This window comes from Chenopodium album, chromosome 16, assembly GCF_948465745.1.
Source record: "Chenopodium album chromosome 16, dcCheAlbu1.1, whole genome shotgun sequence".
NCBI classification, from domain to species: Eukaryota; Viridiplantae; Streptophyta; class Magnoliopsida; order Caryophyllales; family Amaranthaceae; genus Chenopodium; species Chenopodium album.
In genome coordinates this window covers 43,692,205-43,713,843 of record NC_137849.1, presented here as the reverse complement: position 1 = coordinate 43,713,843, position 21,639 = coordinate 43,692,205, and the positions used below count along the sequence as shown (strand labels likewise).

The following is a 21,639-nucleotide window of genomic DNA, read 5'->3' as shown; positions in this document are numbered from 1 at the left end:
AATTAAACAAATAAAATTATGGAAGGCAGCTGATATCAAGTATACTGTGTACGACAATATAATTACCAAATTTTCTACAATGTTGCATTAAACACATGATAGCATAAACAAAGAAAGAAATGCATGACATGTTGCAAACTCCTCCTCATTCCTCACCATATTGTCTAATAGGATTTTTTTCCTGCTTCTAAATAATGATGGAAGTTTAACTGGACTTGGTAAGTCTCAAGATCGAGCTTTCATGCATAAGAGCTAATTTTTATTTATATTTTTGTGGAAAAATTGACACTAGAAATCTCAATTATTTGCAATCTTCTTTTAAAGGTACCAATTTTCAATTAATTCAAAACGATCCCAACTATGAGGGGTTTCTTCCCAAACGGTCCTTAACCTATTATGATCGCTTATTATTGTCAAGTGTCGCGTTGCAAGGTGGTCAGATTTTTCAATTGACACTAGTAATAAACTTTACTTTAAATAGTTTTTGTGATTTATACTTATAATATAACATAATCATGCGCTATTTTGTTAGGCTCGCTCATTGTTATGTATATTTCAAAATATCAACTTTTTATGATTTTTACTTATTAATTAAAAAAATAATATTAAATGTTGGAGTTGAAAGTACAAGCCTCTAATAAAGCTCAATTGTTGTCTTGCGAATAGGTAATGTGAATTTGTTTTAGATTTTTTGTATTTGTTTTATTTTTTTTTATCATAGAACCTTATTAATATTTTTGCAATGGAAAAAGAGAGTTGTGTTTTTATTCTCGCGGACCTTTTTGCATGCGTTCAAACTAATCATATGGAAAAGATGAAAAAGAAAAGCATTTAATATCAGAGAATCTGCTCTATCTAAATCAAGTTAAGTGAAAGTCTTTATCAACTAGACAAATCAATAAGGTAGAATTTGGCTAATGTTTTTAGGTAAGGAGCAAGTGTCCTATTGAACTAAAACCTCTAACACATAAATATACGAGTAGAATTTGTCTCTAATTATAAATTGGACCGAATGAATAATGGCTCTTTCTTAGACACAGTGCATAATAAACTACTTCATAATAAATAATACTAAATCAAATAATTTTTTTTTTTTTTTTTTTTAGAAAACGAAATCAAATAATTAATTACAAGTACTTACTCCGTAATTAAATTGTACAAGTACTAGTGTACTATACTCTTTGCCTTTATATTAACATGAGTATCCTTAGAATTAAAAATATCTAAAAACCTTTGAAAATATCAGCAAATTCAGCTTGCGTAAACCAAACCATTTCCCAACCCCCCTTACCCCACCTCAATAATCTCTCTCCAATCAACAACCATTGATTACTTCAACACAACACGTGTCAAAATCACACCGGCTTAACATCCCAATCTTCTAGGCCTCATCAACCCATCATATATACACACAATACTCCCTTTCTTTCTCTCTCTACCAAACCTTCACTTTCTCTCTCCTCTTTCTTCGATGGCGTCGTCTCCTCTTCTCACTTTCTCTCTCCTCTTCCTCCTTTCTCTCTCCTCCGCCATCGCAACCTCCACTTCTGATGATGACATCATAATCCGGCAAGTCGTCGCCGGCGAAACCTCTACCGCCGTCGAAAACAGCAACGACGATCTTCTCTTGAACGCCGATCATCATTTCTCTCTCTTCAAATCGAAGTTCAACAAGAGGTATTCATCTCAGGAAGAGCATGATCGTCGATTCTCGATTTTTAGGGCTAATCTTCGTCGTGCGAAACGTCATCAAGCGATTGATCCTACTGCTGTTCATGGTGTTACGAAGTTTTCCGATCTTACTCCGAAGGAGTTTAGACAGAAGTACCTTGGATTGAAAGGAGGTAGGAGGAAGCTTCGACTTCCTTCTGATGCGAATAAGGCTCCTGTTTTGCCTACTGATGGTCTTCCTGAGGACTTTGATTGGCGTGAACATGGTGCTGTTACTGAGGTCAAAAATCAGGTATTCATTCTTGAAATTCATTGTGATTTTTTGCTTGTTTAATCTTTTTTCAGCTTTATTTTCCTGTGATTTTTGTGTTTTTTCTGTAGAATTATCTTCTGATTACCTGATTATTTTACTTTTTGATGTTGTAAAGTAATATAGCTAATTTTGTGAGAGAATCAACTACTAAGCTGCGAAAAATTCAATCAGTAATCAACGAAGTAGTTCAAATTATACTAATTGTTTAATGTTTTTGCAGCTTTATTTTTCTGTGAATTTTGTGATTTATCTGTGGAATTATCTTTTGATGATCTGATTATTATTTTGATGTTGTAAACCTTTATTTGTTGATAAATTTTGCGAGAATTGTTATTATGCTGCGAAAATTAGATAAGGAACAACGAAACAATTCAAAATTTTTAAAAAAGGGGCGATGATATGATAGTTGATTTTGATGATGATATCTAGTAGTTTTGATACTCTTTAACTAAATTTTTGATAGTTTAGAGGAATGATATATAGTTGACTTTTATATATTTTTTTTAAACAACTTTTATAAATTTTGATTGTAAATGGATTAGTATAACTGCGACTTGATATAATGTGTCTTTTGTGGAAAAATTTCAGGGTCAATGTGGATCATGCTGGTCTTTCAGTGCGACAGGAGCATTAGAAGGTGCTAATTATCTTGCAACTGGTAAACTCGTTAGTCTGAGTGAGCAACAATTGGTGGATTGTGACCATGAGGTCAGTGCTCTTGCTGTTTCTTCGAATTCAGCTTCTATATGTGTATGCTATGATTAGTATTAGCTTAGGATAATTTTGGATGCTAAGTTTCTCGATATTTTTTCGTAGTGATAAATATATGCTTATGATGTTATGTAGATAGTTAGATACATGGTCTTGTTTGATGATGTTCTAATGTTTATGTTGATGTAATATAAGCTAATACGAACTACGAAGTATAAACTTACTGGTTGCATATGAATGGATGGATGGGTGTTAAATTTATTAACATTATAGTCGAAAAATATAAGCTTATGATGTTATAAAGATAGGGTTTTGTTTCTTGATGATGCTCTATAAAAATTATTTCTTAGTTGTATTCCCATTTTTTTCTTATTTTAGAAGAAAGGTATCAAATTACAGTCCTTATGTAAGAGAGTGGTCAGTTGTATATTTTGGCAAAGTTACTATGACTTTATGAGACTATGAATGAGCGTAGAAAAGAAACAAATAAGGCATCTTCTAGGAAGGACACTGTGCGACTCTTATCTCACATGTTGTCTGTATATTGTTTGGGACTTTATACATCTCTGAACAGTCAAAAATCTTATTGAAAGTTGAAACCCCACCAGTACGCTTGTTTGATTCCTCTTGAGCTTGTAACATGTGATGCATATATATTCTGTGAGAGGGTACTATGTTTTGCCAGATTTGGACAACTCAGGTTTTCATGCCTACATGTACACCATTGATTTACACATGGTCTTAATTACTTTATACGAGTATTAGTTTGCATTGATGTGGCCCTTGGTGGATACTGAATCCATCTGATATGTAATTCTAGAGGAAAGAATTGACAGTAATCTGTAATGCTATTGGGACTTAGTTTTGTACTAAGCAATCCATCTATAATTACTCATAATTGCCTCTATGCTTCTCTGCCTTTTGTTTCTTTGTGTGAGTGTTTGGGAGAAGGGGGGGGGGGGGGGGGGGGGGGGGAGCTTAGGACTAAGCCTTATCTGCTTATCTTTATGTATTGAGGTGAAGGCTCTCTGATGCATTGTTCACTTTTTGCAGTGTGATCCTGAAGAACGTAACTCGTGTGACGCTGGCTGCAATGGTGGTTTGATGAATAATGCATTTGAGTACGTACTGAAGGCTGGTGGTATTCAGCGTGAGGAAGACTATCCTTACACCGGTACTGATCGTGGCACCTGCAAATTTGACAAAAGTAAGGTTGCTGCTACAGTCGCCAACTTCAGTGTTGTTCCCCTTAATGAAGACCAAATAGCTGCCAATTTGGTGAAGAATGGTCCCCTTGCAGGTATAAATGAATAAATCCATGCCTGAATGTTTCATTATTGTTGCATTGTCTTTTAAATCAACTATGAAGTAATCAAGATGGCATTGTTTGACTGGTTTTTCTTTTGTTTGTTGCAGTGGGAATTCATGCAGGTGCCATGCAAACATATATTGGTGGAGTTTCTTGCCCATTGATTTGCTTGAGGAGTTTGGACCATGGAGTGCTATTGGTTGGCTACGGGTCTGCCGGGTATGCTCCTATAAGGTTCAAGGAAAAGCCATACTGGATCATTAAGAATTCATGGGGCGCTAACTGGGGAGATCATGGCTACTACAAAATCTGCCGAGGCCACAATGTCTGTGGTGTAGACTCCATGGTCTCGACTGTAGCTGCTGTGAACATTCAATCTTCCCAGTAAAGTTGAAATGACTACGTTGGCATTGACCGTATTATTAGTGGACGACATCCATTTGTAAATACACATTTGCTGCAATTCCAATTGCGGTGAATTTGTTTAAAGCTCTACATTATATCTATCTTAAACTTTAGTCCTCCAGGAGCATTGAGTGACTTGTATTAGGAAGCAAAACTGGAATCATATGTAACTAAGTACGCTTTTGGTTTTACACTGCTTTATCCTAGCATTGTCGTGTTTAACAGATAAAATTGCTGTGTACGCTGGTGTATGAGTTTTTGACATATGCACTAATATGCTACGCTTTGAGCCCAGGTAGTGGCATGTGTTACTACCATGTTACATACTGGCAAGGACTTGGAAAAATCACAAATAATAATGATTTAATAAATGACTATAATCAATAGTATACAAATCTTGCCTGTAGAAAGAATATGAAGTTAAGATGGAGCACTGTTTTAACTACCTACAAAGCTTTACAAGATTAATCAGAACTCGTCTGGTGCACCAAATAGCAAAATTGTGACTTGACTCGAGATTTCATTGTAGGCAGCACTGAATTACATGTATAGTGTATAACCAGCTTCTAGCGCGTATTCTATGTAGAAAGAATTTCCAGTATGCTTGACTTGTTTACATGGGATCCCACCACGCAGTGATGTCAATGTACATAATCTGCTACCAGCAATCAGGATGGCAACCGAAAATCAGACCTGCCACACCAGTAGATCTCCAACTATGTTATACATAAACAACACAGATGCAAAGCCGGTTGAGGAAGTTGTCAAAGGTAATATTCCTAGCTCAGCAGCTACTGAACTCCAAAAAAGTACTAGTAGCATCACTCATCTTCGTCATCAAGACAAAATGAAAATGGTTGAAACTTATAACCATCTCCCTCGAAGAACTTGTTCTGAAATTCTACCCAGTGAAGCCGCATAGCATGTAGAAATGCGCTGAGTGTTTCCATCACTAATAGCACTCCAACAGTAGCAGATATAAATACAATAATACCAATTGCGAGGATGAACATGTTGTTATACCCCCAGGTCAGAAGTAGCACTTTATCAAAAAACACACTTGACAATTCTGAATGCGCAAGACTGCAAACAAGTAAAATAAAGTCATATAAACCTCTACCCATTGTCAATAATAAAAACAGCATCAAGTCTAGTATGAAGTTTATTATGGGACAAAGAGATTATTAATAACCTACCTAAGAGCCCATAAACGTAGATATGAAGCTGTATTTGAGACTGCTCCAAGCACAAATTCTATGGTGTGTATTAGTTGGTGAACAAAAATTTCACTGAACTCAAATTCATCATGCCCCCCATGTGAATCATGCTCCATCTCAAAATCCAAGGAATCATCAGCATTATCAAGAAGTCCATAAGAATGACCTCGGTGTCTCTGAAGAAAAAAAATGATAATTTACAGGATGGGACATCAGGAGAAGTTCTCTACATTACAGTGCAAACAAAACTAAAAGATTGCAAAAGAAAGTACAATGATTAACTCATTAAGAAGTTGTAAAGCATACTTCTTCATGCTGCTTCTTCAAAATAAAAGGCTTTGGAAATAGCATCCATGGCACAGAAACAATGGCCAGCAAGAGCAACAGAATCTGGCAAGTCAGGGCAACAAATGTCAGAAGACACGATACCAATCAATCTTCTGGAAGGACTATAGTGAAAGTATGAAAGATGTGAAGCAAGTTTACCTGAAAAAATTTCTGACCAAAAAATAGCTGATTCTCCCCAAGGTCATCAGTAGGACTAAGGAACATGTATATTAGTATATGATATAGATCAGCTTTAGAGCCAGTGCACCACTTGACAATGATGAGGAATGAAAGGTAGCCAAATAGACTGTTCAAAAAAATAATCTGGGGAACAAACTGATACCTGGACAAGCAGTTTTCACAAGAAGCATTGTCAACAAATGAAGGGACAATGTGCATCTTACAACAAAAAGAATGTTAATTGAAAATTTAAGTCAAACTTTTAATTACCAGACATTCAGGTCACTTTTGAAGAATTTTGCATTACAGTAGCTTAATATGATCCCAAGGTTCATGTGTGCCACTCCCAGAAGAATTGACATTTTCATCTTCAAAGAATTTAGAAAAGGCAATTCACTACGGCTCCCATGCCATACAGGATCCACCCCAAATGGGTATGTATCACGTACTTTTATCACACCAGACGTAGAAGCATCCCTGCCACATACATAGGACCAATACATCAATTACTGAGGATTTCTACTTCTTTCCTTAAAAAAAAAAAAAAAGCACAACACAGAAGGTCAAAGTTCCTACCCACATGAAGGATCACGGCAAGCATAGGCAGATTGTCCAAACAGCTCAAATGGGAGAGAAAAGAATTCATTATAAATCAATCCAGTGTATATAGAAAATATAGCCATCATCATGATTAAATAACGACCACCAAATGCCATCTGCATGATATCTCCAAGTTTCTGCTTGTAACAAAAGCAAACATAAATAGAAATTAAAATATATTATCTCATAAGCAATTACAGAACAAGAAAGGCAAGTTGTAATGTTTTCTAGCAAAAGGAAAAACAATCAACAGGAGCTGTGGCCAAGTTTCTTTTAGCCATGTCATCCTGCTAAACTTAATAGGTTAATCCCAGTAAAAGACATGTCACTAAGGTAAGCCAGGTAATAAAATTATATAGCACCAGTATCACATGCTATACTGGGAGTTAAGCTACCTACAAAAAAATTTTATGGACCATGGTATGATGACTATGATCAAGAAGCTCAAAGTTATGGTGGTGTGAATTGTGAAGTGTGAAGCATTTAAAAGTTATCACTCAAATAACAAAAAACTAAACAAATTTCAAAAATAATTGCATATAAATCATACTCCAATATTAACTTCACTCTCAAAAGTTACACAAAACATTATAAATAGACATGATGGCAATCCCATATCAAACAACTTCATTATAAGCTGAATATGTTCATTGCAGACAGTAGCAATCAATGTAGTTTATTTATTAGGAATCATAATCATCATTAGTTTAGGATTAACCCAATGCCTTGAGCTCACACCCGTGGTAGGAGTTGATGTTGGGGGATTGTTCGGTAGACAGATATTTGTAGCCTAAGCTTTGTAGCCTAAGCCATGGTATAATAGAGGCAATAATCAATTGGCCCTTTATCTAAAACAACAATCTTTGGTGTATGTTACTTGAAAATAATAAGAAAAGCACAAAGAAATATTTTCTGACGATTTTTAATAAGTACATAATCCAAAGTTAGAAGTTCAAAGAATGGTTAGCCTACAGTATTGGACATAACAAAGGTAAGAAATTGAGAACAGTAAGCATTGCCAAACAAGACAATAGAGGCAGTATCTACTCAAATGGATTTTCACTTGTCCTTGAAAATTATAACTTTATGGTCAAACACTTCTAAAAAGTCCAAGTAACATAGATGAAACAAATTCATTAATAAAACCAAACTATAAGCTACGGAGTAAAACTGAGTAAGTTATACAACTTTGACTGATCAAGGATGTAACTTGAATAAAATTTCACGAGAACCATCTTACCTGACTGGAGAACTTCTTTTCCCTCAAGATCAAGTACATTGTTGCTAATAATAAACATATACCATGGCCCCAGTCACCAAACATTACAGCAAATAGAAAAGGGAATGTAATAATTGTGTATACACCCGGATTCGCTTCCTGGTACTTAGCAACTCTGCAACAGAACAAATCAGAGTATTATTGACCAAAATTGAATAGGAATCAAGTTGAAATATACAAACTGGCGGGGGAGAGGGGGGGGGGGGGGAACAGTGGTGTAGCAACACTGCAACAGAACAAATAAGAGAATTATTCACCAAAATTGCATAGGGATCAAGTTGAGATAGATCCGGGGGGTGGGGCTAAAAAGGAGCTGTATGCAGACAATGCTGAGAAGTTATAATTCATATTCACAAAAACTATGCACCAGTCCAGTTAGTTATCTCAGCCAATAACTTGAAATTAATTTCTTTTTGTTGGGAATCTCAATTCAAAAAAATTGCAACTTCCCATGTAGATAGAGTTCAAAATAGCTCTTTTCATATGCATGGTCAATTTATGCTCAATAGGAAATAAATGCAAAATGGATTTCATGAAGTAAAATTCCAAATGGTGAAAGAATAAAGGCCCCTTGTTCAACTTCTCATTGCCAAGTTCCATGGGAAAGGGAAGGTGGGATTAGTTTTGCTCCATGGCCTCCAGCTGAGATTTGTTAAAACAATGGCCCATGTCCACTCCCTGGCTTAACCCAAAGCTAAACTCAGACAGTATTTTAAAAGGACACTCCCAACCTATCTAGCTATATATGTACTTCCCTAAAAATCAAGGTGATGCATAGGTATTGGATTTGGAGTCTTGGATCCAACAAACTAACAGAATATTTAGAGTTCTTACAGGTGTTTAGCTTATTGTCATTGTAAGTTCAAAATTTGCATCTAACACAAAACTCACCCATATGCATCTACAATTTCTTGAAAAGCACTAGTGAATTTGTTTGTGCGAAAAAAAGTTGGTGGAGATTCCTTTGTTGGCAGAGTGTGGAAAATTGACCCAACTTGTGAGTTGCTATCGTATGTTGCTTGTAGCAGTGTATCTTGAATCTGTGAGGTTGATTGTAGTTCAGTCAGAATACAATACAATTTTTCTCAAACATATAGCCCAGTGAAGAGTATGAACAGCTGATTTCAACACTCGATCATAACTTAAACAATGACATGGTGATCAGTTCTGACCTTTCTTGTAGAAAAAACTGGACACCAGCCTTCTGCAACAAGGCACTTCTTTGTCACATCTATACTGAGCATATTCAAGGTATGATAAATGGATTTCTCCTTCTTAACCTACAAACAAAGTTATACCAAAATAACAGCAATAATCAGTGTCTAATGTAGTTTCTTGACTAATGAAGAAGAGGAGAAACCAGTATAAAAGCAGCGTAAGGACAGCTCTGCTGAATACTAACCAAATGATGCCATTGTTCAATTTGTGATCCAATGGTGCGCAAGACATTGTCACGGTGATCATGACCAACATCAATAGTAGTTTTTAGCTCAGTCAGTCTTGCAGTGACCTACCAATGAAATCATCAATGATATTAGTAATTTCAAATATTCACATGAATGATCAGACCATAATTTTTTCAGTAATCAATGTACACAAGTTCTCATAGCAGCAATATGTCTAACAAGCAAGCAAATGTTTCTAACACCTGATTGAACACTTAGGCTCCATAAATGTCTGGGCCCATATAGGTCCTTAAAGTTCACTTCAATAATTTTGTTCAGTAATCCATGTACACAAGTTCTCATAGCAACAGTATGTCTTACAAGCAAGCAAATGCTTCTAACACCTAATTGAACACTTAGGCTTCCATAAATGGTTGGACCCAGATAGGTCGTAAAATAGCTTCTTCTATGTTCCTACAAACAGTAATAAAAACTTTCTGATTTAACTTCTTCCTTTTATCAAATCAACCCACTCCAGGACATAAGAAAATTGCTGCAAACATTTTACATGAAAAAGCAAGACAATAAACTTTTTTTCAAGGAAAGATAATTCCTTATCTGTAGAAGGCAATCTAACAGTATGCATTATTTTTAAAAGTATGGATAGGGTCAACATAGACGACTTAATTAAGATTAGTTGATTTAGATCTAGTCTATATAATATATTACTAAAGTGTAAAGCCTAAAAGTTTTTACCTCAAAAACTTACGATTTTTAGAATGAAAAATTCTGTCTTTTATACTTACCTCCGTTTTATTTTAGTTGACACGTATTCCTTTTTAGGAAGCTTATTTTTAGTTGACACGTTTCCTTTTTGGGTAAGTTTTATACCTTTTTTTCTTAGTGTACCCCACTTGGTCTCTCATTCTCGCTCCTCTCATTAATATTTGTGCCTAAATGAAATGTGTCAACTAAATAGAAACGGAGGAAGTATGAAATATCAGGTACTCTTCCTAGATTTTTTATCCTACAAACTTATTTAGGTCAAATTTGAATTAATTATAAATAATATTTAATTATATACATGCCAATTTAAAAAACCAGAGGAATATACATCACAATGTTCCGAGCTTGGCTAGGGTCAAAGACTAGCTAATGCACTATAATTCTCTAATACAGGACCTCACATCAAATGGTTTATGTTGACAATTTTTCCTCCCTTGAAAAACTTGGCTGGAATTTCAATATGACCCAGAATCAGTGTTCCCAAAATTACTAAAATTTTTACAGCAGAAAATAAATACTTCGTATATAAACTTAAGTCAAAGCTGAAATTATACAAGAAGTAATACCTCTTTTAACATCTGCTGTTGCTTTTCTGGCTCATCAGAAAAAGCATAACAATTCGCGCTAAATGCATCACATATTTTTACTATTTTGTTTTTTGCCCTTTCTCCAGAGTAGAAGATCACAAATACATTTTTATCAACCTGCACAATCACATAATCCCAACAAATAATCATAAGAAACTAAGCAGATATCTCAAATAAAGAAAAAATAGTGCAATTATATGAAGATCCTCACAAAAAACGTTTAGCATAGTAGACGTGCTTGTAAGCTTATATCACATTGAAAATAAATAAAATGCTGATTCTGGCTGTTAGTCTACATGAATAATCACATTCCTTTCCCACTCTAGTTTGGTGAGAGATGTGGAGAGCTAAGGAAATAATAATTCACAAGATCAAAGGAGAGACACATTTAAATGATTACAATATTCACCTTGTGGCCTGATGCAGGGTCAACTACAGGGTATTCAAGCACCGCTTGCTTCAGAAAAACATTTCCCCTAGTTGCCCGAAAAAGAATTCTCTCAAATGCCATTGATTTTTCTCTAGGGACCAGACCACAGATGAACCCAAGCCTATACTGTTTTAATGGATCGACCATCATTTCCTGAATAAAACTAAAGTTAAGCATCCTCCAGAGAAAAAAACAACATATTTTGACTGAATTTAGGGATAGCAGCTATATTTACTTGTTCTCGTAATAAAGGACTATCAATTGATTTTTCACCCAAGTGCCCTGCTTCATTTTCTGTCTTCTGAGCTGCTGTACTAAAGGCTGAATTGAAAAACTCTGCAGCCTGAAACAGTTTAATCTTTAATATAGTACAATGACTTCTCCAAGACATGTAGAAAATCGGTTAAAATTTTGATGAACTACACTACATTGGCAGAGGTGGGGGTAACAAGAAGCAAAGCTAGATGCGACTCACTATCTTTGGCATTAAGTCATAAAAGTTCATTGCATCAGCATCACGATGGAAATTTAACTTACCTTCAGCAGCACCAACTTAAATTCTATAAGCTCATTGTATGTATGCTGTAGGTTTTCACTATTTGCATTCATCTCTAGAAGCTCAGTCTCAAGTTCACCAAGTTTCATCTGATTGTCAAATTGAGTTATTAATCCCAGGAAGAGGACATTGTAAAAAGAAAAAGAGGGAAAATATAAAAACTGAATAAGAAGACAGACTTATCCCCATATAGCATACCTCTAATGCATCCAAATTGACACTGTCACTTTGAGAAAACCAAGTTGAGGGCAGTAAACCAGCTTTATTCATCTGCTCTTTAAAAAACCTAATCTTGCGAGCCATTTCCCCACATCTTTTAATCTGGATTAATGAACAAAGTCATGAAAAATTGAAGTGAATAAGAAGTAATATAGAACACAAGATATAAATAATTCACTGGTGGATTATTGTAACTGCAGAAAAAAATAAATAAATAAATAGATAAAATAAAATAAAAAAGAGCTATGACTTAGGAGCTACAAATAACAAGTTTAACAATTTAATATCGAGTCCCTTTACCAAGAACAAATTTTATAACCATGCTAACATTAATGGAAAGCCACACATCTTGCTAATAAGAAAAGTTCGTGAATTTGGGATTTGATGTTCATACTATTGTCAGCTAATAACTTCTTCAAAATCTAGAAGCAAAATTAGGCCAGAATGGGTTAAAAAGTTCATTGAATTCAGATTAAGCTCTTTGCTGAGAGCAGGCAAAACAACTCAGGTGAAAAAATATGATTACATTATTTTCTTTACCCCAATTTCCCAAAGACTCAAAATGGATATCAGTACATCCATAGAAGGAGCTGCTAACAAGAACAGTGTGTAATGATAATGATAGCAGAACAAACCTGAGCAGCATAGGTCCTCTGAAATGGGCTCTTTTCAGCATTAAGCTGTAACAGAACAAAAAAAGAGTAGTATCATAAAATCTGGTCAATTGATCACATCAAACTGTAAACCAAAACCACAACTTGAACACATTATAATGACAATCATAAAAACATTTCAAGCATAAAGCAAAACAGATACAACATTGATCTAATTGCAACAAGTGTTGCTGATTACATGAGCAAAAGGCAAATATGATTTTCTGTCAATATCTCTGTCTTCCCTTCAAAATGCCGACATTCACTGAGCCTAAAAGTCAGCCATGATCCCAAAAGTTCTTCAACACGAAGTATAATTCAATATACTTCTCCACCCAAAATGAAACCGAAAAAATTGTGTACTCTTGATCCAAATATCCAATGTACATTTTTACTCAGTCTGCTTTTTAATACCTTAATCTCCTATCTGTGTTCCTGTATAATCTAGTTCGACTTTAACCATTTGGCAACGTTGAATTATGATACTCAACACATTTAATTATAAAAGGTTGATGTCCTGAAATATATATTGATTGAGACAACTCAAACCGTAATGTGATCAAAGTAAAGTAAGTGAATTTTACAAACATACAAAGTGTGTCCATTAAATAGAAACGGAGGTAGTAATTCAATATATCCCGAATCAGTTACCATTCAATATACACAGAATTACCGAATAACCGAATCAATGATACAATGCACCATAAACCAAATGAAACAATCAAAATCAGAACAATCTAATTAAATACTCCAAATAACTAAATTTATAACACTTGATCCAAATAACTTTATCAGTAATAAAGCTCATTTCCCAACAAAAACAAAAAAATATGATCAAAACTCAAAATTCACAAATAAAATCACACATTATATTTAAATCAAAGATCTTACATCTGCATTATTATAGAATAAATCAAAAACATAAATTAATCTGAAAGGCATCCTGAAAATTGAAAACTTACATCCTTAAATTGGACAATAGAAAGATCGCCAAGATACGAAATTGTACGATGAGCAGATTCAATCGGAATAATCAACTGAACTAACTGCATTTCTTCTGATCTCATTAGATCCATCTTCGGCCAACTGCTAGTATCCAACATTGTTGTTCTTCCCTAAATCTGTCGATTTTCTGAAGATTCAAAACCCTAATTGAAGAAAAATCAGCTCTGAATCTTCAGAAATCCATCGATTTTAATGAAACTGAAAATCGATCAGTTTATAAAATTAAATTAGAGCATCAAATTAGATTTTATAGAATTAAATGAAGTGGAAATTTATTGGATGGTTGATAGACCGACTAATGAAAAAGAAATGAAGGATTGTATTCGACGCTTTTCAAGCTTATTTTAACACTTTATATTTTTTGGTGTCTTAAAATGTAAGTTTGAATTTGACTTACGACCGAGAAGGAAGCGACGATGAAGGTTCGACTTCGGAGTTTCACTAGTCACAACGCGCCGACAATGTTTATTTTATTTTATGAAACTTTATTTTAATAGCAAGATGAATAAATAATTCTATATATAGAATATTATTAATGTTATATGTGTGATTTTAGTGGTTGATATCTTACGTTGGATAATTTAATGTTTGTTTGATGGTTTTGTATTACTACTCCGTACTAATTTATTTATTTTTTTTAGGTTTAAATGTATAGGATTTTATGAACGTGTAATATGGGAGGGGAATTTATAGGTTCTTGAATTAGTGAGTCAGTGACCTATCATACACTGAATCTTTCAGTGTGGTTTTGTGTTTTTAATAGAGTGTTGTGTTATTTACTTGTTTAGTTGGATGATAATGAGTTTGAAGGGCAAATGAATGTGATAAAACATGTTGAGGATTGATTGGGTTTATGTGATAGTATGGTACTTTGTATAAATCTCTCTTTTTATAGGGAATACTCCATATATTTAAAGTCCACATACAAGGTCGTCTAAATAGGTTGCATACTAAAAGCAATTAGTAATATTAGAAGTAACTATTCTATTCTATAAGGTGATCATTATTTTCTTATCTTTCTCTAATATCGGACACTAAAAAAAGGGATTGTAATAGATTTCAACAACCTTCAAATTTAAACTGTCTAAGATGTTCTTTATCTCAATTATCTATTCTATTAGAGTTTAATGATTTCGATATAAATGTATATAAGATGCTGTCAATATATTTTGAAATCTTATACTTGGTACATTTGCTTCACGAGCTTATAAATCTAACAACTAATCATAGTTGAGCTTGTATAGTTATTGCAAAATGGATATGTTAACCCAATTCCTTACTCTACTAGCAAAACATCTTGCATTCTGTTTTGGAAGGGGAAAAAAAAAACTTGTGAGGGGGTAGACTTAATTAAATATTCAATTCCGAGACACTAATAGAGAGTAATAAAAACAATAAAATAATGAATTAGATAACAAAAGACTTGACTTTTAACCTGACAATTGTTTTTGTTTAATACAGTATTCTCATACTTGTGTTTAGTTTTGTGGTTGCCAAAAAAATGTTATAACAAGGTGTACAAGTAGCTATTTAGCAACCTCATCTAAGACCCTGTGTTTTTTGAGCTTCTGGGCAGAGCAGAGCAGATTAAATTTCAGCAGAGCAGATTTCAACATTATTATTAATACCATAATTAATGTTATTATTATATTATTATATTATTATTATTATTTTTATTATTATTATTACTATTACCATTACCATTACGATTATTATCATTATCATTATCATTATCATTATCATTATCATTATCATTATCATTATCATTATCAATTATCATTATCATTATCATTATCATTATCATTATCATTATCATTATCATTATTATTATTATTATTATTATTATTATTTTTATTATTATTTTTTTTATATTCATATTATCTCAAAAACAAAAGTCATACAACCTACAATAAATTAGTAAGAAGTCGAGATACAATCTGAGCCCCCACTCCTCTAGTTATAACAAACCCTACCCTAGTGAAGATATGAGCTACATATACCATTGATTTTACTACTACTACTACTACTACTACTATTATTATTATTATTATTATTATTATTATTATTATTATTATTATTATTATTATTATTAAGTGCATATACCATTGATTTAGGTGAGTGAAAACATTAACATATGTGTACCATATTTAACATATGTTAATAGTAGAAAGATAAAAGACGACGGTTTAACATCTTCAAATTATTACAACCGCATATCAAAATAGGAATATAATTAGATGAGAGTTTAACATCATGGTGAATTAACCATCCATTTCCATATGATAGTCATTTTCATCATCTTCATTGTTGCTTTGATCTTCGTTGTTATCACCTTTATAGTCGCTTTTGAGTAAATACGGTTGTTGGGAAGAACATATTTTAAAGCACACAATTTTTTGCAGCTTTTTTATTCTTTTTATATCATTGGTATTAAGTATTAAATAAAATTATATACTTAGTATTATTATTAAATATTAAGTATTGCTTTTCAAAAAAAAAATATTAAGTATTATTTATTTTTTTGAAAGACTTGTTATAATTATTAGAAATTATTAATAAATAATATTATTAAATATTAATTCTTAATATTTTGAATTATTTACTATTATTATTGCTAATTATTATTTTTTACTTAAACTAAAAGTGTGTTAAATTTCGAAACAATATGAAATGGGCCTGGGCAACCTGAACAAGGAGGAGGAGAGTTTGGTCCATAAATAAGGTTTAGGAGCTTCCATACTAAAACCAATTGGCAATAGTAGGAGTTACTCCTCTACTTTATAAAGTGAAATCACCTCTCCTTTTTCTCTAATGTGGGACACTCATGGATTTCAACAAAGTGTAACATGGTATTTATTGCTATCAATTTGTTGAAATTAAGTTTTAATGGATTAAAACAAATACGAACACTTTACTTCTTTCCATCACTTCACTTTTTTTCTTGCTTACCCTCTTCTACAAAAACTAAACATTTTAAAAGGCACTTGATCAATATCAATATACAAAATTGAAGTATAATTTTGATTAATAATTTAGAAAATCAATTACGTAGTGTATACATATATAGGTGACTCCTATTGTAAAAGCATCTCTAAGATATAGATCATGATGATTGAGATGTCAACTTATAAAGATTCTAATCTTATAATTTGATAAAAATAATTGGACTCTAATTTTATACACACCACTAAAGCCTAGTTAGGTCTCTACTTCTCTAGACTTTCTATATATTGGTTATTTGCTTGCTTAATCTCTTTAGGCAGTTTTCTTTAGCTAATTGAAAGTTTCTGTTTCTCCTCACATGGTTTGTCTTGTTGCCGCATAAACTGTACTATCAAGCTTAAAACTTAAGTCCATGGACGACAAATGTATATAAATACGGAGTATAACGCATGTTAAACGAGTAAGATGAGCAAATGGCGGAATCATACAATGTAGCCAGTGTTTGGTTCATACAAGCGTCTGTATCTTGCAACGTACAGACATTTTACGGAAAGAACATATTATACAAATGATTGTAATTAGAGATTTTCTTATTTATAAGAAAATATCACAGTTATCACCTATTCTTAATGGCTAACAAATTGTTTTTTTATTACCCATACGCAATACACCCCAATACACATATCTCATACAAATCTTAAGGTAAACTAATGCTACTGATTTAACTTTTATTTAATTCCTTTTCAAAAGTTAGCAACCCTCGTATTGTGATTTCACCTATCATCAATGACTTGTGAGCATTTGTTTTTGTTTATTTTACACCCCTAAATCCCTAATACTAGTATGTGATACAAATTTCTACTTAGTGAAAAGAACATAATATTAAAATGTAATGTAGTTCTATGGCTCCACCCTTGGATATGGTGAAATGACGAGTAGAGAACAATAGGATATGATGAAGGGTATGGAAAATGGAAATAGTTATGTAGTACGTACTCCCTCCGTTTTTTTTTTAATTATTATTTGCATCACTTAGGATTGTACAACGTTTTAGGAGAGTAATATAATATTGTGAGTGGATGAATAAATTATTATAGTAAAAGTAAGATGGAAATCATGAGAGAGAATGTATGTGAGAGAGAATAGATATTTTTATTATTCTAGTGGGGACCATGGAAGAGAGAGAAATGATAAAATAAGTTGATTGAGGTTTAAATTAAGAAAGAGAAATGATAAAATATAGTATAAAGTTACCAAATATAGAAATAATGCATTTAAAAAAAAATACTCCAAAAAGGAAAGTGATGCAAATAAAAAAAAAAAAAAAAAAAAAAAACGAAGAGAGTATATCATATATATGTCTTTCATAACATACATACTTCCACCATTATTTAAAACTTACTTTCAAATTAATTTCATGTGATTTTTAGAATTTAATTTGCACTATTTTTTGACAAGCCAAAAAATTTGAAAGTTAATTTGAAATAATGGTAGAAGTATATTATTTTAAAGGCGCTTCAAATAATGCCAATACATCATTGTTGTTAATAGCTATATGAAGCTAGCTGGTTTTATTAAAAAAGATGACAATATGATGAGCAAACTTAGGCATCACCATTCACCAACTTCTAGTACTGCTAAATTAGTGAAGCTATGTTCTCCCCAATTTATTTATCGTGAATAAGTTTAAGATATTATGTAAACATAAGTTCGTAAAATATAAATTTAGTTTAACGAGTTATAATATGTCCATCATTGCAAGAATGAAGACTTTTGTAGTTAATATTGAATTTCAAAACATTATTCTGTAAACAATAGTAAGTACCTAATAGATGATAAATTATATACATAAACCTCATTTAATACTAAATTAGGTCATAAGCAGCACACTTATCACTCTTTGTTTCCAGACACATATCCCTTTTTAGCAATCCATATACACCTTTTAATTTGTTTTATTTTCTTTGTAAAATAGATCGATAAACACATACTAAAAGTATAATTAATAATCTAGTCCATGTACTATTGATCCATTTCTCTACGCATGGTTTTATCTATAAACTCAATATGAGTAATCTAATCAATCCCCGCTAAATTAAAATATCCACCATTAAAGGCGAGTAGTAGTATTGACTGTTGAGTATTTTGTGTGAGTAAATTATACTCCGTAAAATACTCATTTATATTTTGATAAAGACTTTTCCACGCAACATTGTACTTTGGATTTGAAACTCTTCAAAATCAAATAACAACATACACATCCCAAGCCTAGAGATTAAAGTGTAAAGATCTTCATTGAATTCTCCATAAATCTACACAAGCCTATTGAGACTAGCCCACACAACACAATCAATGATACTCAAGGTTATTATCATCATTATTATTTTTTTTAAATATAAAAAAATATTAAAGAAAAAGAAGATTAAATATTATTGGTGACAAAAAAAAAAAAATTGAAAGAGGAAACAGGAGATTGTCAAGAAATCAAACAGTTAAACACATCCCTTGACTTGCGGATATACGCATGAGCTGTGTGTAACTCTTTGCTACAGTCTTTAACGTACACCTTAATGTCAAGGTTACCATGCATGTTTGTCTTTCATACACAAAATATCACCCAAAACATTGCTACTCACTTCTTTTTTATTTGACCAATTTCAAAGTGTACATTATTTATTTTCTAATGCATTAAAACTTATGCAAGTCAAAAAGCCCTCAACAATACTCGTATATACATACTCCGTACTAAACAGAAAAATCAAGTATAGATCGATTGGACTTATCGACGCATCTTTCTTTATAGTCTTGTTCAAAATAATGGATACTTACAATTGTTACAAAGCGCACATTTATTTTCTAGATCATTTATTGACTTTTGGGATGGTAAATTCTATCATTGCATATGCTAATAACAAAAAATTAGTAAAGTCCATACTTCGTATAAATTACATACGAGTATTTTTAGTCAATTAAAGAGCTATTCTGATTTACTGAATTGAGCTAAACTGAAGTGATTGGAGCTGAGCTGAACTGAATAGAATTGTAATGAATTATTTACGAGAGAAGGAAATTTGGAACTGAACTGATTGGAGCTTAACTGAAGTGAACTGAAATTAAGCTGAAGAGGACAGGTCCTAAGGGTCTGTTCTCTTCAGCTTATTTTCAATTCAATTCAGTTCTTATCTTAATTTCCTTCTCTAATAAAATATTCAGTTCAGTTCAACTCCAATAAATTCAGTTCAGTTCAATTCAACTCATTTCAATCAATCAGAACAGGCCCTAACTTTAGAAAAACTTACTTGTATTAAGTTAGGATATACTTCGTGCTATGTACTTTGTACTGTGTACTGCTTATAACCTACCAACGCCAATTATATTACTTCTATCTTATTTCTACCATCTTTATTTTGAATATCACGTAATTTCTATATTCTGACTTACTTTGTGATGAATAAGTTTACAAGTCATTGATATTTAACACAAAGTCACAAACGAAAAAGAATGATAAAAGTCGTTTACTGTATGAATTATGAAACAATGAATAACTGGGAATCCAAAATAGCGAAGAAAAGAGCAGACAAAGACATTAATAAGATCCAGCTACTTGATGCATCATTCCTCTAAAGCATGCATTTAGGAGAGACTTTGCATGAAAACCTTTCCTTCTTTTATTTTTCCTCTTTAATTATTCACGGCATACAACCATTCCACTTTTTCTTTGCACGTTTCTTCTGTAGCAATTACATAACCTAATATCTAGATCATAACAAGCTACTACATTATATTTTTCAAACAAATTAAATCTCTGTGAATTATATTCATAAATCATGCATGTTCATTACTGTTCAACCTTTAATTTTATTTGTGTGGCCGAGGGTAATCACTATTTTATGCAATTTCTTAAATAACTAATAAGTCTTTCTAATGCAGAAGAGTCCGATAATCAAATAAACTTGAATGGTACAGCTAAAATATATATTAACAGTTGGATATGCAAGATGGAAAATTCGTACATAGAGGTGTGTACGGATTAACCTAACAAAGTACATATAATACAAATTAAGTAGCTAATGAATTGTATTGTTGTTATTGTTATTATTGCTATTACCCTTTGAAGTAACCAACAACAAACATCTAATTAAGCATAAGATTATTACTATTTGGTTAGGTTAATAAATAATTAGAACCCTACTTAAGTTTATTACTACTTAATACTCCTATAACTAGTGTTATCCTTTTGAGAAAAATTAAAAGTATTTAGCTTATTATTAACCATACATCAATCATTAACCAACATGCATGAGCCCTCTAAAAGTTGCATGCTACTAATCTTTCACCAAAAGATCTTGAAAGTTCTTATAAAAACTTAAATTTTATACAAATCATACAATTATTTTCACAAATATGAACTTGAAATATAGTACTTTTTATATTACACAAAAGTATAAAACCACTGCACCAAAAAAAATTATACTGTAGTTATTTTTTTTTATTTAAAACAAAATGTAACAGAAAATAGAAATCCCAGTCATTTTCTCTCATACTACTGCAAGTTCCTGTCTGAAAACAACTAACAATTTGACAAAACCAACTAATTTCAGAAAATAAAAAATAATAAAAATAAAGCAAAATCATCATAAAACAGTTTGAGTTTTCTGTGTACAAATTATAGAGTGCAATCAAAAATGTGTCAGAAGATGAAAGAGTATATATAAGCCAGAATAAGGGGGCAAAAAGAAAGAAAAACTAAAAAGATCAGAAAAAAAAATTAAGGAAATTTGAAGATGAAATGCAAACAAACTGCAGAAAATTTTGGAAGGAAAATAAGGATATATATGAGCACATGATATAGGTCAGAAAGTTTTTCATAAATTAGGTAATAAAAATTTTGTCCACTTATATAAATGTTATTATTTTTTTTCTTTTTAATTTAAGTTAGCAAATCTAGTAATCTATATATAAAAAAGCATCTTTTCCTAATAAATCATATGCTATCATATATCTAGTTTGTTTTTGGTACCTTTAACTAGTTTAATTGCTGCATGCAGTATGTACCCTAATAA

The 21,639-nt window shown here is 32.2% G+C and overlaps 2 protein-coding genes across 2 annotated transcripts; one reads left to right on the top strand and one right to left on the bottom strand.

Annotated features, from left to right (window-relative positions):
* Positions 1-1,424: 1,424 nt before the first annotated feature.
* Positions 1,425-4,600, top strand: LOC145586605 (cysteine protease RD19A-like). The gene is made up of 4 exons (XM_081643487.1): positions 1,425-1,963; positions 2,573-2,692; positions 3,749-3,995; positions 4,112-4,600. Exons 1-4 carry the CDS (start codon positions 1,472-1,474, stop codon positions 4,390-4,392), a joined length of 1,140 nt encoding a protein of 379 aa, XP_081499613.1. The 5' UTR covers positions 1,425-1,471; the 3' UTR covers positions 4,393-4,600.
* Positions 4,601-4,753: 153 nt separating this feature from the next.
* On the bottom strand, positions 4,754-14,109 carry LOC145586604 (V-type proton ATPase subunit a3-like). Its single transcript, XM_081643486.1, has 18 exons — positions 14,031-14,109; positions 13,591-13,831; positions 12,611-12,655; positions 11,955-12,077; positions 11,738-11,845; positions 11,436-11,543; positions 11,180-11,353; positions 10,750-10,887; positions 9,415-9,522; positions 9,185-9,292; positions 8,904-9,052; positions 7,974-8,127; positions 6,710-6,870; positions 6,404-6,610; positions 6,113-6,296; positions 5,933-6,016; positions 5,606-5,802; positions 4,754-5,492 (listed from the first exon to the last, which is right to left on the bottom strand). Exons 2-18 carry the CDS (start codon positions 13,729-13,731, stop codon positions 5,231-5,233), a joined length of 2,451 nt encoding a protein of 816 aa, XP_081499612.1. The 5' UTR covers positions 13,732-13,831; positions 14,031-14,109; the 3' UTR covers positions 4,754-5,230.
* Between the last annotated feature and the right edge of the window lie 7,530 nt (positions 14,110-21,639).